Source organism: Syngnathus scovelli, chromosome 2, assembly GCF_024217435.2.
Source record: "Syngnathus scovelli strain Florida chromosome 2, RoL_Ssco_1.2, whole genome shotgun sequence".
Lineage (NCBI taxonomy): Eukaryota > Metazoa > Chordata > Actinopteri > Syngnathiformes > Syngnathidae > Syngnathus > Syngnathus scovelli.
Genome location: NC_090848.1, coordinates 4461781 through 4474926, shown reverse-complemented (window position 1 = coordinate 4474926; position 13146 = coordinate 4461781). Strand labels below are relative to the sequence as shown.

Genomic DNA, 13146 nt, shown 5'->3' with positions numbered 1-13146 from the left:
GCTTTATTAAATTTAACAAATTTATTACCTACGTAAAAACGTAACAAAAATAAATGAACGAAAACTGCTTTTCTCAGCGCCACTGTGCCATCAAACCAATATTTATTGTGGCCACCGTGAACAGAAGATTAATTTTTCATTCATTCATTTCATTTCAACGACAAAAAATATACACATACTGACATAGATATGTGTTGCTGTACACAATTTGCGACAATACGTATTTAAAAAATGAACACGCAAAAAACCACACCACTAAACGCATATTGACAGATGTCACCAATAGGTGGCAGTATAAAGTCAAGGGACCTGCGGTTCTGCGTGATTGAAGGAAGTCGAGTGAGAGTGAGTGATACAGCAGACCACAAAGTTGAAGTGGATGTTGATTTTTTGAACATTTCACATTTAGAAATTCTAATTTTAAAAAAACAAGAGCCATTTTGATTTTTTTATAAACAGGTTGTGACAATTCGTAATGTGGTTTCTACCAAGTAAGGCGCCTCGAATTTTAAACTTTTTGGGAGCAGCTCAGTGCTAAACTTTCAATCTTCGGTGATGATCCATGTTTCAAAACAGAAATTAAACTCCAGATGATCTTTCTTGGCTTATTTCATTATCCAGAGCTATTTGTCTTTCTCTAAAGCACATTTCCGGTCATCCGTTGTCTTTCAGTTGATGTTCCCGTTTGCTCTGTGAGGAGCAGAAGTTCCCGTTGCGCAATGAGGAAATGCCATGCCGCCATTTGCGATAACCGAGTGGCTGATGAGCTGTGAAAGAAAAGTAATTGGGAGCTCAATTGCAAATCAAAACAGTCAAGCTGGTTTTCAGTGATGTTTTTTTTTACCTGGCTGCCGAGGTTGAAGCATGTCTGCTGCTGCATCGGCAGGTTGCCCGGGTTCACACTATTTGGAGCCATTTGGTCGGAAAGCGGTGCCATATCTAAGTCCTGGTTAAAGCAGGAGGGACCGGAAATGTGACCGCTGCTGTGTTTCAATCTTTGTGGAATCTGTGTTACGTTGGGAGGCACAAAGGGGGGGTTGATTCTGAATACGCTTGATGTCGTGACAGGCGCCCCCATGATGCCTTGCTCAACGGGAAATGAAGTCATTGAACTGTACGCAACGGCTGGATTAGGCTGAAAATCTGCCAATCGGCTGATGCTCGTCGGTCCATTTGAAATGAGCTGCGGTTGCGGTGGCTGCTCGAGCTGCCAAGACTGTCTCAGGTTCTGCAGGTCTTGACCGGGAAGCACAAAGCGGCTGTCCATGCAACTGGACGCCGCCGGATCTGCCGCGATCACCGAGCCATTGGGAACATTTTGGGTGTTGATGTGGTTTGAGTTCCTCTGACCATACTGTAAGATAAAATCAGGCTGTCTTTGTGTACGGTGCTCCGTTGACAGGTGGCCATTTGGTTGAACCATTTGATTGGGATAAATCTGACATGATTGCTTATGCCAGAAAACTCCTTGGTTATTGTCCATGAAACTCACCTGAACACTGCTCAGTTTTTGTGTCTCGGCACAGGAGTCCACGAAACGGGGGTCAAAGATGGACTCTGCCACTGGAAGGTTTAAACCAGAAGAATTCATCTGAGGAAGATCTATTAGGGTCCGTTCCACCATCCCCACAGGTGGTTCCTCAGACATCTGCCCACTGCTGGCTAATAACTGGTCCAAAGGGTCTTGAGCCCAGCTCAAGTTTTGTACCGACCCTTGATAAGCAGAAGCCTGGCTCTGGAAGTTCAAAGTTGGCACGCGGGTATCCAGCCGCTCAGGCGACTTTAGCGCAGCCTCTTTTTGAAGCTGCTCCTCCACGTACAACAGGACGTCGTCCACGATAACGTCGTTCAAGTCGTCGGCCAGGTCGCAGCTGTTGTTTCTTACCTTCAGAAGAGTGCTTTCCCAGCTCTTGAGCTCATCGGCGCTCACATCCACTGTCTCTGCGAGGTTGCTGTCCCCCAGGATCTGCTGCAGAGTCTCCATCATGTCCTGGATGGTGTCCTCAGATTTGATCATGCTCTCGACAGCAGGTTTGGGCGACAGGTGCTGCCAGAAATCTCCGCGAACGCCGATTGTGGCGTGCGTGTCCTTAAAGGCGTCGTCGTTAAGCGTGTTGAGCGTGTTGGTGCTCTTGTGCTGGCAGTAGACAGTTTGACCCTGGTTCACAATGCAGCTCTGGAGCGAGTTGGGTCTGACCGAGTACTCATCGAGCTTCCTCTGCTTTGCGGGCGAGCAGGTGTCGGGCATGTCGACGGTCGGTGCCCTATCGTACAACAGCGCCTCGCCGGTGGTTAGGCTAAACGACTGCTGCAGTCGATGTAGACGAACGTGTTCCTCTCCTTCTTCATTTCTGCAACCCAGAAAAGGATCAATCCAGCCATGACCTCAAGAACTTGTTTAGAACAAGTTGTGACAAAAACAGGACTAACAGGCACCAAAACCTCTCATCAGGCTTGATGCTAATTACTTGTTAGCATATTTACCATCAGACGCTGTGGTAATTACTTGTAACTGTATTTAATGATCCGGAAAGACGGTAAATGACAAAAGACGCATCTTGTAAGGAATCTGTCAACACGCCCAAAACCATTAGGTCCCGCAACGAGACGCTTGGCAATCAGCCCCGGCATCATAAAAAAATGTATCTAGTCCTGTCCAAAGACAAGTTGGCTCGACAAAGGCTCCACCATTCTCCACCCAGGATGGACTGATACAGAACTACGGCATCTCTCGTAACTTACGTCAAAACTCTCTGGCGGGCCACAATGAAATCTGGCTTCCCTTCTTTTAAGATCAACCTGGCGTTGGCCTGGACCCAGAGCCACGTTCCATTTTTAGTCAGCAGTCTGAAGACGGTAAAACCACTTTCTCCTGTTTTGATCACTACACAAAGAGATTCAGTTCAGGACATACCTTAAACGTATTTCAACCTACGTAAAAACAGTGTGACTCACTCCTGACGTGGTTGTCAGCGCAGTACATCATGTCCGCAGCGTGGACGAAGTTATAACCCGAACCCTTCATGCAGAGTTCTGCTTCGCTGTAACCCAGAAACACCTTCCCCCTAAGGAGGAAACGCAAAGTCCCATCACCGTCCGATCCGGTGGCAAATCACAACTACGACTGTCTACCGGCTGTCGATGGCCATCGGCGTGAAATCCAGCTTGTGCTTGGTCTGGAACATAACCGTCTTGGTGCGGATCTCCAAGATGGACGGCGGCTGCACGGGTATGGCAATGGCAAACAGAGCCAGCTGTGGGGGAACCTCCTCACCAAGCTCCGACACCCGGTTCTGACCGTGGAGAAACTTCAGGCGTCCGCAGAAGTTGATTGCCTGGAGGCAAACAAGCCAGAATCATGTCGGAACAAGCTCAAATCCAACGTTGGAGCTATTTCTGTCTACCACAAAGCCAGATGCGTTGTCAAGCAAACATCGGAACCGGCAGCAGAAATTCCTTTCCAGGAAAGAAGAGTTTTCTGGAGGCATGACTTGTGGGTTGTAGGTTCTTAGGTTGGTGCTGATTTCACTGCTGCTTTGCTCGTCTACGTGGAAATACACGCGAAGCATGTCAATGTTTACACTCGTCTTTGGATGACGCAAGGATGACTTACCGCCGCCCTCTGCGAGGCCGTCTCGCTGGCTGGAATGCGGATCGAAAGCAAAGTGAAGCTGGCGTCTGAAAAGAGCTCGATCGTTGCTGTGGATCAACTCAAAGACGCTCTGATGGATGACATCGGACTGCAACGGAGAGCCGTGGATTAAGACACCGAATCTCAAGGCATGGGAAGAAATGTATCCAAACGGGAATGGTCGTCTGTCTCTGTGTCTGCCCACTTAGTGACTGAAGTCAACTGGGATAAGGTCAGTTTGTTCTCACCTGGTGGAAGCCCAGGAAGTCCTGTATGGTGGGTGACGCATAGAAGACATAACCTTCGGTGGTCACCACTAACACAAAGCCATTCAATGCCTGTAGAAATAAAAACACTCGAGTTGACAAAATAACTTGACATTCTTGTTTCAAAGATCAATCAGACACTGACCTGGAGGAGCAGGTCTCCCTCCGAGAAGCTGACTCCATCCAAGGAGGACACTTGGGAGCTCCCGGTGGAGGACAAGAGTGCATTGTGGACATCTCCCCACAGCTTTTGACTTGCCACGCAGGAGCCATTCTGACCATTCCTGAGGGTGGCTATTGAAGAAGAAGTTAGCTTTTAGCTTTCGCAGGTGATTTTCGAAGGTTTAAAATTAGCTTTAGCTAAAAAATTCGCTTTAGCTAAAAGCTAAATGAAATTAGCTTTTACCCTTGAAGAAGTTAGCTTTTAGCATTAGCTTTTTTTTGTCATATATGTGTCAATCTTCAATGTTTCGTGCAACTTTAACTTGGTGTGAGAACTGAAGTGAAGTTACCGTAAATGTTCTACCCAAGTTTGATTTTATAAAAAAAAAAAGAAGAAGACTAACGTAGGACCACAATGGCACTTCATTCTGGTTATTTTTTAACAACACGGTGTTTTCTGGGTCAGAAATATAAACCGATTCAGTCATCTAGCCTTGGGTGTCTTGTGCAATAAGGAGAGCAGAAATGTGTCAGGTTTTAGCAGGGTGGAGCTGGCAAGTGTTTCCTGTTATCTTACAACATTGTCACTCAACAAGTCGCTCTCATCCGCCTCTCGAGTTTATCTAGCAGCGCTAATCACTGCCAGGAAACAAGACCGGGCACCTAAAAATATCCTCTTGCAGAGGAAGCAGGTGATTTTAAAGGGGTTTAAAATTATTGACAGACAAGAACAAACATGAGTCACTGTTGATTTTGAAATAACACACACACAAAAAAAAAAAAAAAAAAACAGAAGATAATTGGCCTTCTTGTAACTCTGATTCACATGCAGATCATGAGAACAATCACCACCATAATTATGATCTGGTGACCACAACTATTTTGGTGAAGGCAAAAGACAAACATATTTGAACTGGAATCACCTAGCAGTGCACCTGAACTAGATCATAAACAGAGTTGGATGCTTTCATTTTGTGGCTCGTGTCAAGTAGAAAATGCTAGAATGCTAGTTTCAAGCCTGAAATATGAAGGAAAATATGAATTGTGTATGTACAAAAAAATCAAGCAAACACACACACAATAGCGTTGGCTCTCGCTATCTGCCAACACTTTGTGGTTTTTCTCCACTTTAAAATCCAAGAGCTGAATCGTGCTATTGTTCCACCTTTGGGATTGCGGGAGGATCGCTATGTGCGGGCTTTTTATTTGGGTGTCTCTTTTTTTTTGGGGGGGGGGGGGGGGTGACTTAGAGATCAACATCACCATCACTACCTTTCACTCTTGGCAACGCTTGTTCTGTCTGATTCTCAACGGGCAGGTTTGGGCACGAAAGGTGAAAAGAGAAAATTCTTGTCAGGTCTGGAATCAGAGAGCTCGAAAGTTTTTCCCACTTCAACAAGTCACTTGGAATCGTGTTTCTTGATGAACTATTTCACACGTATTTAATCAAAAAAAAAAATATCGAGGCGTTAATAAGCAAACAGTGTATGAACAGCAAAGAAAAGTCGACGAGTATTTTCACTGGAGGGCAACAATATGCATTCTTAATAAGTTGAAAAGAAAGGGTCAGAAAAATGAAAAAAAAAAAAAAAGCAAGGTTTAATTGTTTGAAAACAACTGATGGAAATGCGGTCAATTTGCTCTGGTAGTTGTTTACGTCTTCTCTTCCTTAAACACACGCAAAGGCACGCACGCACGCAGATGATCTTGCACACAAGCACACATACAACAAAGCCTTGCGTGCGAACTTTCAACCTCCAGCATCCTGAGCTGAGAGAGGAGAGGAGAGGAGAGGAAGGAGGCTGTTTGAGGAAAAGACAGAAAGAAAGATGGAAAACATTTAGTGGCGCACACGCACGCACGCTTTTTAACCAGGTCGAATAACTGATCGCTCTCTGTCTTGAATTTGAAAAAAATATATATTTTGTTTTTTTACTAAAGAGGGGTTCAGTGAATGAAACTGGCGAAACTATATCTCCGAAGAGGAGACTGAAGGAAGAACTCAGAAACACAAATTAAAAAAGAGCAGACTTGTTGTTTTTCACCATACCAGACCAATCACATTTGAGTATGATCAGATAGTTTACGTGTGATCGATATTTTTTTTTATATGGCTATAAATCACCAGTAGTTCAAATCAAGTCAACACCTAAAATATTTTATTCTTGGCTTGACAATGAATTTTTCGGTTGATACCGATCATTTCCATTGTTACGTCACCGAAGCACTAGCCTTATTTTTGTTATTATGAGTTTCAATCCACAGCACATTTTAGATCATCATTGATCTCCCCGTGTTGACTTTGACTTGTGTGCTCACCCGGCGTGTGAGTCAAGAGACTCGCATTTATTGCTGTTCTCAAAATAAATACCGTGTCTAAAAATAATCGGGCACAGGAATGTAGCACATATGGTTACTAATGCCTTCAAGAGCTTCATCGGATTCTTACATGAGTCACAGCAAGAAACAAACATGAGTGTGTGTGAACTTTAAACTATTGACCCTGAACATGATAGGACACAAACTCCTTAGTCCTGACACTGGAATCTATGAGGACATCACCAGTCCCCCCAAAAAAAAGTTAAATTGATTTGAGATTGATTTATCATCCATAACATTACTACTGATGAGGTATTCCGTTGTTAAATAAACAGTGTCAGTCATACGGATTGTCTTTGCTACACTGAGTCATGACGAAGTCATTGTTGTGTGTTTGTGTGTGTGTGTGTGTGTGTGTGTGTGTGTGTGTGTGTGTGTTGACACGGAAGACATGCCTGAACCAGCTGAAAGGATGAGCCAGCTTCTCTTTCATCTGCCTGCTCCAAAGAATGTAAACAAGACATACAGCACCGAAGAATCTTCATCTCAGCAGGAGACAAGGAAACCTGATTTTAGATCTTGGCATGCGAGCGCGGTGCTCATGTGACTCCATGTGGTTTCAAGTGAACGCAACAAAGGCTTCATCGGAACTATCCGAAGAATGACAGCGAGAAACAAGGCAAAATAAGTGAATTATTGATTTTTTATCAGTTGTGAGGTGACCTTGAAAGGAGCCCATAAATAAAATAAGTTATTATTATTATTATAGACTGCTGAGAAAGGCACCCATAAATAAAATGAATTATTATTATTATTATTATTACTATTATTATTTAATATGTGAGGTAAAAGCAGCTGCAAAGGAAACGTAATAATTTTGAAAATATTTGTTTTTACATTTTCTTTTGCTACGAGTTCTGACAAACTAAGTAGACAACTTTTTCCATCACAGGCAAATCCTCGTGCTGCACCTTCCTCTTCTTTAAATCATTTCTGGCCAGCCATAAAATGAAATTGGCCAATCTATTCACAGACACCTTTTTTCGACCAAAGCTACAATTGAGTGTTTCTGTTAGACACCGCTTCTTAGTTTTGAAAGTGCTGACTGTCCATTTTTTTTCTATTTCCTCCCCATGGAATCTGTAATAACCTCTGAGCGAGGCTGGAATGCAAACGGATCTGGTCAAGCCCACTCAGACCATTCTATGCGCACTACGTATGTGGCGCCGGGCTTTGAGTGAGCGCTGAGTCACTGGCGGTGAGCGAGCAGATGAGAGACGTGATCGTTTCATAGTTTGCCAGCTGAGCGAGAGCTGCGAAACATCTCGGCAGCGAGTGTCCCCCCTGGGCCAATGGCATGGATGCTCTCATGACAACACATCTGGCACCAATCAGCCGGGAGGAGACGGGTTCTAATGAAGCAGTCAGAAATGGGCCGGCATCATCCTGTGTGTGCTGCATTTGTTTGTGATAAAATGATATTATTGTGTGCACATATTGACCAAGGCATATGTAGAATTTTGTATGAAAAACAAACACAGGAAATCCTTAAAATACATTTATAAATAGAGCAATCAATGGGCTGTATTTTTTCAAGTATTTTGTAGCATATGTAGTGTGCAGTTTTTCGTGCAAATTTTTTTTTTTTTTGAGGCGGCTGTGCCTATGGCTCTAAAATCTCTGACGCCACATCATATGGATATTATTTGAGAAACAATCCTCAACTCCTAAACGAGCTGCACAAAAAAAAGAGCAGCAAATAAGGGGCATCACATCATTACTCTAAAGTTTGGGGATATGTACCACCCCTGTGTTTCTATGGATTTGGACTCCACCTGGGCACGACAAATCAGACAGTTTTGACAGTTCTGGGTCTCGCCCGATCTAATTTTAATTAATTAATCTTAATTAATTTTATTTTTTAATTTTAATTAGAAAATTTCCACCTGGGCACGACAAATCACAGACAGTTCTGACAGTTATGGGTCTCATGCGGTGTAATTTTAATTAATTAATTTTAATTAATTAATTTTAATTAATTTTATTATGTTTTTATTTTTATTTTAATGATTTTTTTTCTAGTTTTGGCTCTACAGCATCGGGCTCTTACTTTAAATCCTGAAGTAGATGTGCAGTGAAACACACAACACACACACGCATGCACACACGCACACACACACGCCACACAAACACACACATGCGGTTTCGAAGATGCTTGGGCAGGTTTTAACACGAGAGTTCGGCTGCTTTGTTTAGACTGCAACCGTCCATGAAGCTCTGCAAATCTGATGCTATCACGCTTGCATCCAGGAGACTGCCTGCAACTTCTGCTACACTATCCCAAGTCCAAACTTTCTTTTGAGCTTGACAGAAGTTACATCAGCCAGCAACTGATTGGCAAATTCAGTTTCTGTTCCCTCTGATTCCAGATGACAGTTACACATGGCCTTTGTGTACTTCCAAAAAGTGGATCAGTAGTACAACGTGTTAGAGGTGAGCCTCTAATAAGTTATGTTTCAGTTTTACACAATTGCTACCCTTTCATTGCTGGCTTCCTGACTTCTTATTGTCTAAGGGTTAAGTAGGACCTCCAGCAGAATTCAGCTGGAAGGAGGCTGACATCTGCTGAGAACACATCTGGAAAGTCCATCCATTAGCGGAAGGCCTTGTGTTTGTTGACACGAGTAAAGTCTTAATGTTCAGTAAAGACAAAGAACAGTGACTTCAAAAGAGTGCGTAGTTCCTGAGGAAAAGTTTTGGATCATCTATTCTAAGACCACAAATAACTTTTGTCAACAGCCAGGCAACTCCTCCACAATGGCTTCAGTCAACTTTTGAGGCATGTGGCAACTTCCCATTGTATTATTTTTAACCATTATTTACGATACTTCCTTTAAAGACATTTTGTCGGATAAGTGAAATCGACATCGATTACAACTGCAGCCAGCCACGTCGACTAGAAACCGCCAAACATTGCCGATGTTCTCGGATGGGACTTGATCCTTGGACATTTCCCATCAGACAGTACGGACAATTTGAAACTATAAAGAGCAAGACAAGGATCAGGCCAAAGAGAGCCGAAGTGAAGTTTCCAATGCTGTTCCCTCTCATGAGACAAAAAAAGACCTGAATAAAGCGGCCACATCCAGCATTCCTTGTTAAGAGAGTACAAATCATAATCAGTGATGAGGGCCCATGACAGGACCACTGAATGACGCAACATCTTATTATATCATAAAAATATAATCTACAAAGAAACAGTAATGAATAGTTTTTAATAGCAAAAGCCAGAAAGTGGCATAATAACAGGCATCAGAATGCATTTCTGATGCAGGTCCACATTGAAGGAACCTTTGAGCTTCCCGATGGAACTTTCTAGTGTGGTGGGTGTGTCAAGCCCCATGAATGCATAAAGCGCTGAGTTGTTCCAGCTAGCGAAAGGCAAATGGCTTCAAGCCATTCCAACAACAACCTGGAATCTAACAGGCTTTGTCGAAGAGGAAGCGAGTGGAGGTCCGCTAGGGGCGGAGCTTGTTGGGAGAAGGGTGAAAGAATTTAAGATGAACTGAAGACATTGATTGAAGGAGGAGGATTGACCATGAGTGGTGAGGAAGTCCTAAAAGTGTTCACAAAGTTCTTGCTTGCAATCTTACACCTTATTTGGTCAATTATATATACACAAAGTGGTACGAGATCAGCACAACTCTGCCGAGACTCACCGTTAAAGAAGCTCTTCACCTTCAGGTAACCCACACCGAGCCGCAGCACCGACAATTTATCCAGACGAGCGCGGACTTCTTCAGTGAAGGGCAGCAGGCTGGTCAGTTTTTCCAGTTGGGTGTTCAGTCGGTCGCGATGCCGTTTGGACGGGTTTGATTTGGCGCCTTCGGGAGGTGGCGGTCTGGGTCTGCAAAATGAAAACCGTTTAGAAGAATGAGTAAGGTGCATTCGAGGAGAATATGAGAAAAGGCAAACAACCTGGGCTGCATGATCACATTCAAAAGGTCAAATTAAGTTTGTACATGTTGAGTCCTGAATAATTCAATCCATACATTTGCATCTGCTTACAATAATCGTCCAGAAAACGCTGGATCTGAAATGAAGGGCGAGATAGCGATCGTCGCATTCCTGACGGCAGGACGAGAATAATAAGCGGCTAGTTTTTCTGCCTCTGGCGCTATCTGGTACATCGGCCATATGAAGGGGAGTGTCTGTCGCCGCAATATGGGATCGAGTGACACTCCTGCGACTACACAAAGGTGCTTTTGTCTGGGGCGGAACAGACAGAACAAGAGAAAGTCAACTGCATATTCAGAGCAGGTCTGACGCAGGTCAAAGCAACAACCAACAAAAAATGCTTCAAAATGTTTTCTTTGCGTTTTAGATGACAAATTGATCCACGCTCTTAGCAAAAATAATGGAAAAGGCTGTAATAACTACGCTGGGCAAATATTTGAAATAAATAAACCCACAACAACAAGTATTTTAGAAAAACATGTCTTTTTTTCCCCGAATGTGAGCCTGCAGGAACTTCACACAAGTGCGAGGCAAACAATTAAACTTTATACAGAAAAGTCCAAATAAACCGTTAAGACAACACAACCAACTGAGCTCTTCACTTTTATTATTAATAATTATTATAAAAGCATTATATTATTAATTTTATTAATTATAAAATTATATAAGTATTATAAAATTATTATATTATTAATTTGATTAATTATAAAATTATTTAAAAAATATTATAAAATTATTCATTAATTAATTAATATTTAATTAATTATTTAATCAACTAATGGCTGATTATAGCCATTCTTAATTTACACTTTGAGAAGTACAAACAAATTGTTACCAATATTCTGACATTGGCCACTGGACCAGCTTGGCCAATGTTTTTTCCCTTTTTACAGACTCGCTGTCTTGTGCGTACGGTGAAATCAAAAACCGTCTCATGACAATGAATCCGAGGGATCAACATAGGTGCAGGCGACTGAGGCCAGCAGCTACCAGAATGTAAAGTTTGCCAGCCAAGACTCACTGCCTCCAATTGTTGACGTGACTCTGATGCCGGCACACATCAACATTTTCATCTGCTTGTTTTTGCCGGTGACGTGGGACTATTGATGTTGTTGACAGGGCTGTTTGTTTGCCAATTCTTCACTCATGCCTCCCCCGGTTGATCGACCCTTCGTTTGCACTCTCTCTCTCTGTCTCTTTCGCTCACTCTAGTCAGTGGCGGAGTTAGACTTTCATCCATGGGGGGGTGGGGGGGGGGGGCTATTCCAAGATAGTTTGTTTACATAAAGGTCATGTGGTTAGCATGCAGTGGAAAGTGCTTTGGCTGCAAACAGAAACATCTGCTTGAAGCTAAATCAGACTTTGTCCACCCTCTGAACATAACTTTATGATTGTGTCGGTATTTTCACATTCATCACCTCGGAAGTGACAAGAGTTTGGAATGTTGTTAGACGTGACTGTAACTTGTCGCCGGCCGCTTTTTTGTCGTCCTCTAACCCCGCTAGACTAGCAGGAAGCGAGATTGAAATGTTTTCTCTGGAAAATGGCAAAATATTGGCGTTTCCACAGTGTTAGCCTGTAACACTCATAGAAAGTGGACACGCACTCAAAGTTCCCATAGAAATTAAAAGCCGGTTGCGCAATAGCAAAAGTTCCTCCCTCTTTACATGCAAATGAAGATCTGTATTTGGACTTGAGTGACCACATATACAGTAATCCCTCGTTTATCGCGGATAATTGGTTCCAAGATCACCTGCGATATGTGAAAATCCCCGAAGTAGTGTCACCCTCTCATTTTTAACATACATAATTTTTTTTGTGTATCAATAAGTGTATATTAAACCATATAAGTGCATATGTTATCATTAGAACATTAAATAATAGTTTCAAATATGTAAATACTATATTAATACGTAGTATAAATGACACAGAAAATAATGTATAAATAATATAAATATGATACGTGTGTGTGTATGTGTGTATGTAGCTAAAGTATACATACTGTAAATATGGTTTTAGAACTCTTTTATTATTATAACAACTTTTTTTATAACAAGGTACAAGTGCACATACTGTATATATGTTTTAGAACTCTCATTATTATAATAACAAATGTCTCATAAAATAGAAGTAGTAGAAGAGTGATAACAAAACAGCAGACAAGGTGAAGAGGTGAACACAAAAATGTCTTTTTTAAACTTACACTTTTTGAAGCGGCTTCTTTCGTTTCTTGGCAGCGTAAATGACGGAACTCGCCAACATGGTGAGATCCGAAACCACAAAGTCACAAACGTGCTTGAATCCCAATTCTTAAGCGCACAATATCGGTCCGGACGCACCAAAAAAAAAAATCACATCCCCGGAGAAAGCAACACAATCATGTCTTTTACGTTTCCAATGTAAATCGCTGCTTTTTGGGAAGAAGTCAACAGACTGACACAGTCACAGCACAACTTGATAAACTCATAACGTCACCGCCCACTAAAGTTCCACTCCAGGCGCTTTTGTTCAAGTGACGGTGGCTTAAGACGCGCCTGCCTGTCTCCCGCACTGTTGGCGGGGGTGGAAATAATTCTAATTTGCATTCTCACTGGGCTGTTGTGGTATATGGTTTTTGCTGCTTCGCTGGTCTTCAAAAAACACTCGGTGATCGGTGGCTGTTTCCCGACGAATGAGCACTTCAGGGACCACGGCTGATTGGGAAAAGATTTTATTCAACCAATGTCAGGGTGAAGTCTTTCCAAAAAGTTG

At 42.6% G+C, this 13146-nt stretch overlaps 1 protein-coding gene across 1 annotated transcript; it reads right to left on the bottom strand.

Annotated features, from left to right (window-relative positions):
- Nucleotides 1–65: 65 nt before the first annotated feature.
- LOC125988260 (aryl hydrocarbon receptor) lies at nucleotides 66–12913 on the bottom strand. Its single transcript, XM_049753226.1, has 11 exons — nucleotides 12599–12913; nucleotides 10098–10285; nucleotides 4043–4191; nucleotides 3880–3969; nucleotides 3614–3740; nucleotides 3405–3544; nucleotides 3133–3335; nucleotides 2956–3065; nucleotides 2743–2884; nucleotides 845–2351; nucleotides 66–767 (listed from the first exon to the last, which is right to left on the bottom strand). The coding sequence occupies exons 1-11, from the start codon at nucleotides 12655–12657 to the stop codon at nucleotides 669–671; spliced, it is 2814 nt and encodes a 937-aa protein (XP_049609183.1). The 5' UTR covers nucleotides 12658–12913; the 3' UTR covers nucleotides 66–668.
- Nucleotides 12914–13146: the final 233 nt, after the last annotated feature.

What these genes read in the sequence shown, in the direction of transcription:
- LOC125988260 (XM_049753226.1), bottom strand. Translation starts at nt 12,657, where the DNA reads ATGTTGGCGAGTTCCGTCATTTACGCTGCCAAGAAACGAAAGAAGCCG. An exon ending in GGTGAAGAGCTTCTTTAACG is followed by an intron (nt 4,192 to 10,097) that starts GTGAGTCTCGGC and finishes CTTCTTCAATAG; the next exon opens with CCACCCTCAGGAATGGTCAG. An exon ending in CCGATGGCCATCGACAGCCG is followed by an intron (nt 3,066 to 3,132) that starts GTAGACAGTCGT and finishes TTTCCTCCTTAG; the next exon opens with GGGGAAGGTGTTTCTGGGTT.